Here is a 12,777-nt window from a genome sequence, read left to right as displayed (position 1 = left end):
AACGGATTCGGCAAATAGTTCTTTTGTTCGAGATGATTGTACCGTTTTGTTTAGCTCAATCCAGGTCAATTTCACCTCGCTACGAGGTAAGTTTTATCTTATTTGGATTTACCTATTTTTCTAGGTGAATTATACTTTTTTATTGAGCTCAATTCAGGTGAACTTCACCTCGCTACGAGGTAAGATTTATCTTTTTTGGATGCACCTGTTTTCTCGGTGAATTGTACCTTTTTTTCAACCTCGATTCAGGTAAATTTTACCTCGCTGTGAGGTGAGTTTCACCTCGAAGAGGTAGAAGTTACCTTTTTGGCTTTCACGAGCGTTCACCTTTGCTAACTCGGTAAATTTTACCTTTTTATTATTTTCCGTGTAATATAAGCTAACTGTGTTTTGTCATGTGTTGTGAGCCTAGTTGGTTGAATAATTCTACTGAATGAAAGCAATCGAAAGATTCCCTTTAATTCAACCACGGTATAAGAAAAGTTCAGATACCGGTATTTCCATAGCAACGTACTATCTTCTTCAGTGAGCGTTTTCGATTCTTGGTTAAAATAGCTCATCCCACATTGCCCCGGCAATGTATTCTATTGAAAGAAATACCCCTAAATGTATTCAATTATTTCAAAATGTTTACGTGTTCAGTAATTAAAACACTTAATTATTATGTTTATTGAGACAAAAAAAAATTTAATAAAAAGGCTTATATGATGGTTTAAAAACATATTTTCGCTTAAAAAAATCATATCGATTCGAAGCGTGGAACAAACTTAAGCTACACTATCCAAATTGCATCAAAAAAATGTTATTTTTGTGGGCCACAAATTCGATAAATCCCAAGTATGGTGTTCAATATATAGTGATCTCAAAATATCTTTTCAAACCGAATGTAATTCAAGCTTTTAATAATCAGACTCAAATTTGTTTTCAAAGTGGTCCACAAAGAATCATGGACACGAGATCCTCATGATCTTTGGTGAAAACATTTTTTAAACAAAATGCGATGTTTTAAATCCACTTTTCATTGCATACTGATAGGCGCAAATCAATATTTTAACAACTAGGTGGCGCTTTCAAACTGCTCGAAAATTTAGCTCCACAATCTTTACGCTCTCTTTCCGACGAGCCAGCAACGAAAAGGCGATTTTTCTTGCAACCCTCCGAGGCGTTCGATTTGACAGCTCACCAGCATCGAAAATTTTTATGATTTCTCGTCGCGTTTATGCTCTCATAATGGAATCCGAAAAATTCCATTATAATTTGTAGTTTTGTGGTGGTAAATCGTCAAATTTGTGCGAATATTATATCTCCTTAGTAAGCTGAAGGTAAGGTGCACCGGGTGAATGTAATATTATATCAGTAAAATCGGATTAATAGCCTCAAAACGCGATATTGTGCAGCAGCAATCTGCTACCGATACGGCTCGCCCATTTTTTTTTCCATTGCATTCGTCTCTGCTATGTTAAGTGCATTACAAGAGGGGTGACAATTTCAGAGCAGTGGAAAAATAAATTATGAATTTCAATTTGGTATGATCTGGATTCCTGTTTGTTATGAAAACTTCTGAACGCTCATCGTAGTTTTTGACGAACCGCGAATTTATACGGTGTGAATTTAATTTTTTTAACTAGAAAATAATGGGCCAAAAATGCGAGGGGGAGTAGTGTAATGCTAACATCCATTCATAACAGCAGAGAGTGCAAACCACTAGCAAAGGTTTTCGCTCCTGCTTGTCCCACTTGATTTCTCATGCGCTTGTTGGTGAGTGGGTTGGATCAATTAATAAACAGAGCAAAGCATATTGCAACATACTAATATTTAACTAACGAAGGAGAAATGCATCCGGAGCATTTGAACTGATTTTGAATTGTTTCCCATGCATTACTGTCTTGCGTCGTCTTTACTAGTTTCATACGCTGCTAACGATCATTACTTATTTGGGATGAGTCACGCTTTGCTGAAAAGAAAATGCAAAAGCATTCGTTCACACATATGATTTAATACACATGAGTTCATGTTAAGCTATTTTTTGATTAAGGGTATACTAAATATGCATGCAAAAAGATCTTAAGAATTTGTGTTACCCTTTCTTATTTTATACTGCGTGTTGTTCTAGAACTAAAAGCAGTTCAACCACATAATATGCATTGTTTTCCTTTTCAGAAAACCCAAATAGCATCAACGGTTCACAATGGCTCGACAACTAAATCCTAACCAGCAAAAGATATCGGAAAAGCTGATCATTCTTAACGATCGCGGCGTTGGGATACTGACTCGAATCTACAACATCAAGAAAGCATGTGGCGACACCAAATCCAAACCTGGATTTCTTTCCGACAAAGCCCTCGAGTCCTCTATCAAGTTTATCGTCAAAAGATTTCCCAACATCGACGTCAAGGGATTGGCAGCAATTACCAACATCAAATCGGAGATCATTAAATCTTTGTCACTCTATTATTATACGTTCGTTGATTTGCTGGATTTCAAGGACAATGTTTGCGAAATTTTAACCACCATGGATGCGCTGCAAATCCACCTGGATGTTACTCTTAATTTCGAACTTACCAAAAACTATATGGATTTGGTAACAACTTACGTGTCATTGATGATTCTACTGTCTCGAGTAGAAGACAGGAAGGCTGTTCTTGGTTTGTTCAATGCTGCATTCGAAATGCAAAATCAGCAAAGCGATCAAAGCTTCCCACGATTGGGTCAAATGATAATTGATTACGATGTCCCTGTGAAGAAACTGGCTGACGAGTTTATACCTCATCAACGACTGCTGTCTAGTGCAATAACATCGTTAGCGAAGATATACCCAATGCGAAACTTGAGTGCCGAAAAATGGCGCGAGTTGCAGCTACTCAGTTTGGTTGGAACACCGGCTACTCTTTTGAAGGCTGCCAAAACTGACACCATGTCTTGCGAGTATGTTTCTCTAGAAACGCTTGATCGCTGGGTTATTTTCGGATTAATGCTGCAGCACCAATTACTTGGCCATCAAGATTTAATAACCTCGATGTGGATTTCCGCACTAGATTCCAGCTGGGTCGTTGCCTTGTTTCGAGATGAAGTCATCTACATTCACCAGTACATCATAAACACGTTCGAAGGCATGAAAGGCTACGGCAAACGAATATCCGAGGTTAAAGAGTGCCAGAACCAAGCACTACAAAAGGCAGGTCTATTGCACCGAGAAAGACGAAAGTTTCTTCGCACAGCGCTAAAAGAACTTGCTCTGATTATGACAGATCAGCCGGGATTGTTGGGACCCAAGGCGTTACTCGTTTTCATAGGACTATGCTATGCGCGGGATGAAATTTTGTGGCTACTTCGACACAACGATAACCCGCCAGTTGTGAAGAACAAAGGCAAATCCACAGAAGATTTAGTGGATCGCCAATTGCCCGAACTCCTTTTCCATATGGAGGAATTAAGGGCGTTAGTCCGCAAGTACAGCCAAGTTATGCAGCGGTACTACGTGCAGTATCTATCGGGCTACGACGCTCTAGACCTCAACCTTAAAATGCAGCAACTGCAGGTAAGCAACAAATTTAACAAAATACCCCAACCCCAATTAATACTTTAACTCGGTTTCAGGTTTGCCCGGAAGATGAAAGCATCATTTTATCCTCACTTTATAATTCGGCTGCATCTCTGAACGTAAAGCAGGTGGAAGATAATGAAACTTTCGATTTCCGGGCATTCCGTCTGGATTGGTTCCGCTTGCAAACCTTTATGAGTGCCAAATCAGCGATTCGAATCGTTGATTTCCCAGACCTAGCACGGCTGCTGGATTCAATGATTTTCCATACAAAGATGGTTGATAATTTAGATGAAATTTTGGTTGAAACGTCAGATTTGTCTATTTTCTGCTTCTACAACAAAATGTTCGAAGACCAATTTCACATGTGCTTGGAATTCCCAGCACAAAATCGATACATAATAGCATTCCCACTGATCTGCAGCCACTTCCAGAACTGCACACATGAGATGTGTCCCGAAGAAAGACACCACATTCGGGAGCGGTCCCTTTCGGTGGTTAATATGTTCCTGGACGAAATGGCCAAAGAAGCGAAAAACATCATCACAACCATTTGCGACGAGCAGTGTATGATGGCGGATGCGTTACTACCAAAGCATTGCGCGAAAATTTTATCTGCCGCCGCTAGCCGAAAAAAGAAAGATAAAAACAAGAAACACATGGATGACATACGTAGACCGGGAGACGAAAGTTATCGAAAAACTCGCGAAGAACTCACTAAATTGGATAAACTCCACATGGCACTCACGGAACTTTGCTTTGCTATTAACTATTGTCACACAGTCAATGTTTGGGAATATGCATTTGCTCCTCGTGAGTATCTTTGTCAGCATCTGGAAACACGCTTTTCCCGCGCCCTGGTCGGCATGGTTATGTATAATCCGGATACTATGGAGATAGCCAAACCTTCAGAACTCTTAGCCTCCGTGAGAGCATATATGAATGTTCTTCAAACGGTTGAAAATTATGTTCATATTGATATAACTCGAGTGTTCAACAACTGTTTACTTCAACAAACGCAAGCCCAAGATAGCCATGGGGAGAAAACGATTGCAGCTCATTACAATACCTGGTATTCAGATGTGCTTCTTCGTAAAGTGAGTGGTGGAAATATCGTATTTTCACTCAATCAAAAAGCCTTCGTTAGCATCACAGCTGAAGGATGCATTCCATTCAACCCGGAAGAATTTTCCGATTTCAACGAACTACGGGCTCTAGCTGAACTGATAGGTCCCTACGGAATTAAACTGCTGAACGAATCACTCATGTGGCACATAGCTAATCAGGTACAAGAACTCAAACGAATGGTAACCCTAAACAAGGAAGTTTTGATAATTTTGCGAAGCAATTTTGACAAACCGGAAATAATGAAAGAACAATTCAAACGGCTTCAACAAGTGGACAATGTTCTGCAGCGGATGACCATAATAGGAGTCATCCTAAGTTTTCGCCAGCTTGCCCAAGAAGCACTCGTAGATGTGCTTGATTCTCGAATACCATTTTTGCTTTCTTCGGTAAAAGATTTCCAAGAGCATGTGCCGGGAGGAGATCCTCTTAAAACCGTGTCTGAAATGGCCTCAGCTGCAGGGCTTAAGTGCAAAGTTGATCCAGCTCTCCTTAATGCCCTCAAAGCACAGAAACCGGAGCTGGACGAAGGCGAACATCTGATCGTTTGTCTTCTTATGGTATTCGTAGCTGTGTCGATTCCAAAGTTAGCCAAAAATGAAAACTCGTTCTATAGAGCCTCTCAAGAAGCACATACGAATAACACCCACTGCATGGCTGTAGCTGTAAATAATATTTTCGGTGCTATGTTTACAATCTGCGGCCAGAATGATATCGAGGATCGGATGAAAGAATTTTTGGCTTTAGCCAGTTCCTCCTTGCTTCGACTTGGACAAGAATCAGATAAGGAAGCGATTAAAAACCGTGAATCAATCTACCTTCTGCTGGATCAGATTGTACAAGAATCGCCGTTCCTCACAATGGATCTATTAGAGTCGTGCTTCCCGTATGCTTTGATCCGGAATGCATATCATGCCGTGTATAAACAAGAGCAATTGTTGATGCATTGAAATGACAGTACGTATTGGTATATTTCTTTGCAATAACCATCTACATATTTAGCAAGCTTCAATCGAGAAATATTACACATTCTCCATTATTCGCAAAGATGGTTTATTATCTACCTTCATGTTGACAGTGTGTGAGCATTCAAAATAAAATATTATCTACACATCTTCATAAGCCAACTAAATATTTCAAACTTCAATGAAGCATCAAAAAAATGTCTTGTTTGATTGTAAAACTTTCCAAACATCTAAATTATGACATCCATATATTATTATCAAATATTATATAAGTAAGTGCTAAAAGTGAAACCCAACATTAATAAAAGGCAATATTTCATAATATTATAATAAATATTTAGTAAAAGCTACATTGACTGTTTTTTTCAAAATTTAATACTTTCGATGGGTCTGAAAGCACTGTTAAACGATTGTCACTACTGGTGAATCGTGAATCACCGGTTTATGATTGTTGCCGTGCAGAAAATTTTGATTGGGCTCTTTTGACAAGTCATTTTCCTTAGACTCGATAAGTCTTGAAATCAAAGGCAAATATGTATTGTTGTTTTCTGTTTTTTTTTATGACGAGCAGGGTTCAACAAAACGCACTCTTTTAGCCACGCGCAACACACGCAAACCATTCTCTCGTGCAAAACACTTCATCGTTTGCGTTCTGGCCGATGACGCACTACGCACTCTCGCTCTAAACAAAAACACGCTCGCTCTATCTTTTCCACTCGTTCTTGTCGACGAGATGCGCTATCCGAAATCTGCGCGAGCGGCCGAGTCAGACAGGCACGGCTAGCTCACTGCGCGTCCTAACCGAGCGGCGTGCGAGGTCTCTCTTTTGGTTAACAGAACAGCACGCAGCGGCTCTCAATGCAGCTCGCGGCGGCCCTCCAAACGGTCTGAGGCGGCTCTCTTTTTGTCACCGGGCGGCGCGCACGGGTTCTAGTATGGGGCTTGTGTTTTGTATTTGCCGTGGCCCGATTGATAAATCTGTGTGTTTAATTTCATCAGCAAAATAGTTAGAACAAATGGTAGCGGGCAATGGACTTGGCGGGAGGATTAAAAGAATCAATGTAGGAGGTTTACGTTACATATTATTAATAGCTCCAAGCACTAGTATTTATGAAAATTTAACCATTAACTAGTAAAATTTCAATAGATCCTTTTTTGGAAATGCTACGGCGACATCGACATTTATAATGTCACGAAATTTCAATCGTAACATTGAAATGTTATGAATTTGACTGTCGCGACCACTTTTAATGCAAAGAAAATTTAGACAATGGGATTCAGATCGATTAAAATTTAATCGGAGCTAAACTAATCTCTACTGGTATTTGTTCCGTTAATGATCATTAGTTTGTTTTAATCTCGCGTATGTACTATCTTCCTATAGAAAAGCCAACAAATTAAAAACAAACATACGCGAGATTAAAACAAACTAATGATCATTAACGGAACAAATACCAGTAGAAATTAGTTTAGCTCCGATTTTAACTTGCGACCCCTTTAGTGAAAGGGTTTGACTTGTAGGTGACGAAAACTAGTGTCGCGAGTTCGCTAGTACAAGCTACTAGTGTTAGTACAGCTAGAAATTAGTTTGGCTCCGATTTCAACTTTCGACCGGTCAAGTGAAAGGGTTTGACTTGGAGATGACGAAAAATAGTGTCGCGAGCTCGCTAGTACAAGCTACTAGTGTTAGTACAAGTAGAAATTAGTTTAGCTCCGATTTCAACTTGCGACCCCTCTAGTGAAAGGGTTTGACTTGTAGGTGACGAAAACTAGTGTCGCGAGCTCGCTAGTACAAGCTACTAGTGTTAGTACAGCTAGAAATTAGTTTAGCTCCGATTTCAACTTTCGACCGGTCAAGTGAAAGGGTTTGACTTGCAGATGACGAAAAATAGTGTCGCGAGCTCGCTAGTACAAGCTACTAGTGTTAGTACAAGTAGAAATTAGTTTAGCTCCGATTTCAACATGCAAACCCTCTAGTGAAAGGGTTTGACTTGTAGGTGACGAAAAATAGTGTCGCGAATTCGCTAGTACAAGCTACTAATGTTAGTACCGCGAGAAATGTGTTTAGCTCCGATTTCAACATGCGACCCCTCTAGTGGAAGGGTTTGACTTGTAGGTGACGAAAAATAGTGTCGTGAGTTCGCTAGTACAAGCTACTAGTGTTAGTACAGGTAGAAATGAGTTTAGCTCCGATTTCAACTTGCGACCCCTCTAGTGGAAGGGTTTGACTTGTAGGTGACGACCCGCATACGAAAAAACTCTAGCCCAAATAATCAAAACGATACTTGAACTGCTCCTGCAACTGTGACTGTTTATATAAACATAGCTGTTGTGTACAACTATGCAAATCAAATAAATAAATTTTAAATAAAACGATTCAAACCAAGCCTCCACGTTCATATGAAAAGTCACGTTAATGGTTAATTCAGCTGAATGGTTTGAACAATTCACCAACGTTTTTCATCAACCGTACAAATCATCTCGAACGATTACTGCTACCGTCCATGTATACAATTTCTGGATAGCAGTGAGGGGTGCCAGGTGGTTTTGTAAGAATCAGGACAACGCGAAGAAAAAAAATCATGATTTTTCAGGACACCTATAAGAATTTATGGAAATAATATGCAGCTCTTCATAGATTGCATGAACAAAGGCGAAATACAGGTGCGCTATCCGCCCTAATTTATGCAACAATCGTCAGCTGTTTCTTGGCTGGCATGCAGCAGCTCATATCGAAAACCCCCATTTAACTACCATCTGAACCGAAGATCCTATCGGAAAAACGAGTTTTACAATTGTCTTATCACATATTCGTTCAATGTTCTCATAATTCGATTACATTTTCTATTATAATTGAGATTTTTTTTTTTGAAATTCAGGACAATTCAAGACATTTGAAGACAAATTTCCAACAAACAGGACAATTCGAGAGTTTTGGAAAAATCAGGACGGTCTCTCGAAAATCAGGACAAATACTGATAAATCAGAACACCTGGCACCTCTGATGGCAACTGTCATGCAGCTTCGAGAAAACGAAGAAAAAGAATAAGAAATTTAGGAATTTGACTCTGCGTGTTAAGTTTGAAACCAAACAGCAACTCGAACGAGTTTTTTAAGAATTCGTGCGGAATTGCTGTTGATCTGCCTCAATGGATCACAAAGCCGGCGCACCTAGAGGCAGGGTTGCCAACTGTTTTTCAGAAAAGTCTGGAAGATTTTGAAAAAATGTCTGGAATTGTCTGGAAATGTCTGGACACCAAAGTTTTGAAGATGACTTCCTTTTTTTTTGGTCCTCATAAGATCAATGTTGCAAGTTGCAGCGAAAAGATTTTTGATTTCAAAGAAAAGTGACGCAAAAACAAAGGATTTTTTACCTTTGATTTTGGTATAAACAGATATTCATATTGCTTTGGTTAAAAGGCAATTTCCTTTGTTTTAAAGAATTTTTCCTTTCAATCAAAATCTCAATGCTTTGAAATAAAAAACATCAAAAGAGCAAGTTGTTTTCGTTTGCTACAATGTTATTTAGATTTAGATTTAAAAGGATTGGTTCATTAAACCATTTTCCTTTTATAAAAAATTTAAGAAATATTTTCTGTTGATTCGAAGTTCCTATTAGGAGTTTTGAATAATAAAAACAAATAAATTACATCTTAAATTGGTTCACTATAATTGAATCATCCGGTCCTAATTTTGGCCTGAGATTTTATATGAAATCTTAAATATCCACATTTTGATTAACGGATTAACACACACTTACCATGCATTCTTCACCAGGAATCCTCCTAAATAGCTGTCTCTGATTCGAATTATTCGAGTTCCGGTTCTTGCTCAATCCAAAATATCTTCTAAGTTTGAAGTTTCAATTTAAAGAAATGATTCCTTTCTGTTCAAAACATTTTTTTTTGTTGAAAGAAAACTTACTTTGTTTCAATAGAAAAGTGCAATTGGACAAATATCTTTTGAATCAAAGAATTTGTTTAAAATCAAAGTCAAAAATTATTCAGTTCAAAAAATTAATTCTTTCTTTCCAAAATTATTCTTTCGAATCATAACGATAATTCATTGATTCAAAGGAAACAGGAATTTGATTTAAAAAAAACTGAATATTTTGAATCAAAGTCAGTTTTAATTTGTTTCAAAATCCAAGTTTTCTCTGCGTTTCGTATTTTTCTGTCACTATACCAGTCACGCGCTCTGTCTGACTCTCGATTTAACATTCATCTTCAAAGCATTTGCCATTATTAATAAGTTTCGAACACTTTTGAATTCATAATTCATAAAATTTATCATTTCCTGCCATATTACACCATGGCCAATTTGAATGTTCATAGTTTCTTATAATAATTTATGTCCAAATCCAAAAGTCTGGAATTGTCTGGAAGAAATGTCAAAAGTCTGGAAGTCTGGAAACCTAAATAAATGTCTGACAAAAGTCCAAAAAGTCTGGAAGATCCAGACAAAATCTGGAAGGTTGACATCCCTGCCTAGAGGTGGAATCTGCACAGCTCAACAGTTAGGCCAAAAGATGCATAATATTTCAGGTGAGTGGGTTTGTTTATTTTCTTTTTTTACCTGCTTATGGGGTAGCCAAACTTCATCTTTCCAATTTCCTATATGTTTCTGACTGTTTTTGTTTTTAATTTCATTTTAGAGTCGCCGAATGATAGATTTTCATACAGCCCGAGTTCCCAGACCGTGGGGAATGCCTTTGCTGGTGTAGCGATTGGGCCTGCAGTGCAAATTTCGGACCAAATTTGCCAATGTCTGCCCACATCATTCACCATTGATGATGGATAAGCAAAGCGAGGTGAATCACAGAAATAATTTAAAAGATCCTGATAGCAGTACCCGCATAGCTAAAAACCATACTCTGAATCTTGCGAATCATTCGGTTCTGATAACATTAATAGTTCCAATTGCTTTTGAGTCATTGCTAATGTGCCTTTGCTAGAAACCAGTTAAAAACCATTTTTGAAAGATACAAATAATCTTCTAAGAAATTCATTGATTAATTTAGCAACGCGTCGATAAGATACCAAATTATTCACAAAAGATTCAGTTAATAATCGTGAAAAATAATTGAATATTTTAGCAACGCGCCCCAAAATTTTCCGGCTGTCAGCAACCCGCGTGGCTGAAATTGTTGACAAAAAAATCATCTCCCGGCAAAATGTTACTTTGTTGGGCTGGTCCGGTAGGCAACGGCAATGGTTCCGGTGGTGCAAGGGTAAGTACACTTATTTATTGTGGTAGTAAGATTTTTTTAACAGTAAAGTATTTTATTCTAGGCGCAGGTAGTCGGGTGTTTCCAGATCGAGGAACAGGCGGCCTAGGATGATGAGGCCCTTGGTTCCGAAACTGAAGTGCTGAAGCTAGAAGGGAAAGGCTACGTGAAAGCCTTAGAGCATATATACAATGTAAGAAAAGGGTAAGTAAAATTACTTTGTGTATAGCTAGCGATAAACTTAAATTTCATTCTTTTCATTTTCGCCCCCAGACTGGAGAATCAATCCATTGATTGAAAAATGCGACGTTCTTTTTTTCCGAAAAGACACGAGAACCAGCATCATTACTGGAAAACCACGGGGCAGCAGCGACAAGAAAGGTTCAGCAGTGCTTCTTCAACACGAAGTAGGATGGATCGGAAGTGCCACTGCATTTGATACGGAAAGTGCTGCAGAATTGGGAGCATCCGGAAGGTGTATCAGTTAACATCCGCAGGTTGCGGAAGGTTAGTATTTTAATGATGAATCTATATATTATAAACATCGTATGGAATTAAATATATTAGAAAATTAAATCTCGCTTTATATTTATTACGAAAAAGTAATTGGAAATCAAGAAAAATAAATAAAATCCCAGCATGGGCAATCTTTTCATTGTTGGTTAACAAAAGGTTGTATCGTCATCTTTTTATGAGCGGATCATAAGACAACGATAACACGTATGATCAACCCGTTTAAGAAAGAGTAGAAAAAAGCAAAAAAATTGAATGGTTACTCTACTTAACGACCCGTTCGCTGTATCGTACAGTGTGTCCAAACGATTCCATTTCATGGAAAAAAGATTAGTTTGATCATACATTAATAATCCAAAACTATAAAGGTAATCTTTTCTGTGTCTTGGAAAGAAGATAATAGGAATAGTCATTGTACAGTATTGATTTATGCGGGTAAATATGTAAGATGAAATAGAAAAATAAAATGCAGGTAAAGAGAAATCGAATAACTTTATATGAAATCCGAAAACTCCGCAAAATATTCCCTTTTGGTGCATCCGCCATTAACGCATACGGTTCCCATAACCATCAGTATAACGCTGGAAGAACATTTTGTGGAATCGTGAACTAACTATTACTGTAAACGTTCAGTTTCAAGCATACTTCAAAGAAAACTATAACGATAACTGTTGTAAGTTCTAAAAACGTTTCCATTTGCGGTTTTGGGACGTTGTCTTAACTGTTTGTGTTACAGTTCTTCCATATAAGTGTTTTAACAGTTTTTAACAGTTACATAACCTAACAACATATTTAAAATACAGTCATTTTTTAATTCACGATTCAAGCAATGTTTTTCACAATTTCCATAATCGTTTGCTTAACTTTTATTTACGCTTCATAAAATCGTCGATAGACTATTTCAGAAATCGTTGGGTTACAATTCTTATTTATGCGGGGAAAACTAGTGTCGCGAGATCGCTAGTACAAGCTACTAGTGTTAGTACAAGTAGAAATTAGTTTAGCTCCGATTTCAACTTGCGACCCCTCTAGTAAAAGGGTTTGACTTGTAGGTGACGAAAACTAGTGTCGCGAGTTCGCTAGTACAAGCTACTAGTATTAGTACAGCTAGAAATTAGTTTAGCTTCGATTTCAACTTTCGACCGGTCAAATGAAAGGGATTGACTCGTAGGTGACGAAAAATAGTTTCGCGAGTTCGCTAGTACAAGCTACTAGTGTTAGTACAGCTAGAAATGAGTTTGGCTCCGATTTCAACTTTCGACCGGTCAAGTGAAAGGGTTTGACTTGTAGATGACGAAAAATAGTGTCGCGAGTTCGCTAGTACAAGCTACTAGTATTAGTACAGCTAGAAATTAGTTTAGCTTCGATTTCAACTTTCGACCGGTCAAATGAAAGGGATTGACTCG

General features: G+C 38.2%; 1 protein-coding gene and 1 long non-coding RNA gene across 2 annotated transcripts; both read left to right on the top strand.

Moving 5' to 3' along the window:
- Positions 1–1,175: 1,175 nt before the first annotated feature.
- On the top strand, positions 1,176–5,981 carry LOC129756012 (membrane-associated protein Hem). The gene is made up of 3 exons (XM_055752760.1): positions 1,176–1,322; positions 2,161–3,538; positions 3,598–5,981. Exons 2-3 carry the CDS (start codon positions 2,189–2,191, stop codon positions 5,614–5,616), a joined length of 3,369 nt encoding a protein of 1,122 aa, XP_055608735.1. The 5' UTR covers positions 1,176–1,322; positions 2,161–2,188; the 3' UTR covers positions 5,617–5,981.
- Positions 5,982–10,118: 4,137 nt separating this feature from the next.
- On the top strand, positions 10,119–12,022 carry LOC129756253 (uncharacterized). Its single transcript, XR_008739426.1, has 5 exons — positions 10,119–10,175; positions 10,286–10,441; positions 10,727–10,861; positions 10,923–11,062; positions 11,132–12,022. It is a non-coding gene; the product is annotated as an uncharacterized LOC129756253 (long non-coding RNA).
- Positions 12,023–12,777: the final 755 nt, after the last annotated feature.

The sequence above is a fragment of the Uranotaenia lowii genome, chromosome 3 (assembly GCF_029784155.1).
Source record: "Uranotaenia lowii strain MFRU-FL chromosome 3, ASM2978415v1, whole genome shotgun sequence".
Lineage (NCBI taxonomy): Eukaryota > Metazoa > Arthropoda > Insecta > Diptera > Culicidae > Uranotaenia > Uranotaenia lowii.
Note: the sequence above shows the minus strand (reverse complement) of the source record. Positions and strands in the feature narration are given on the sequence as shown.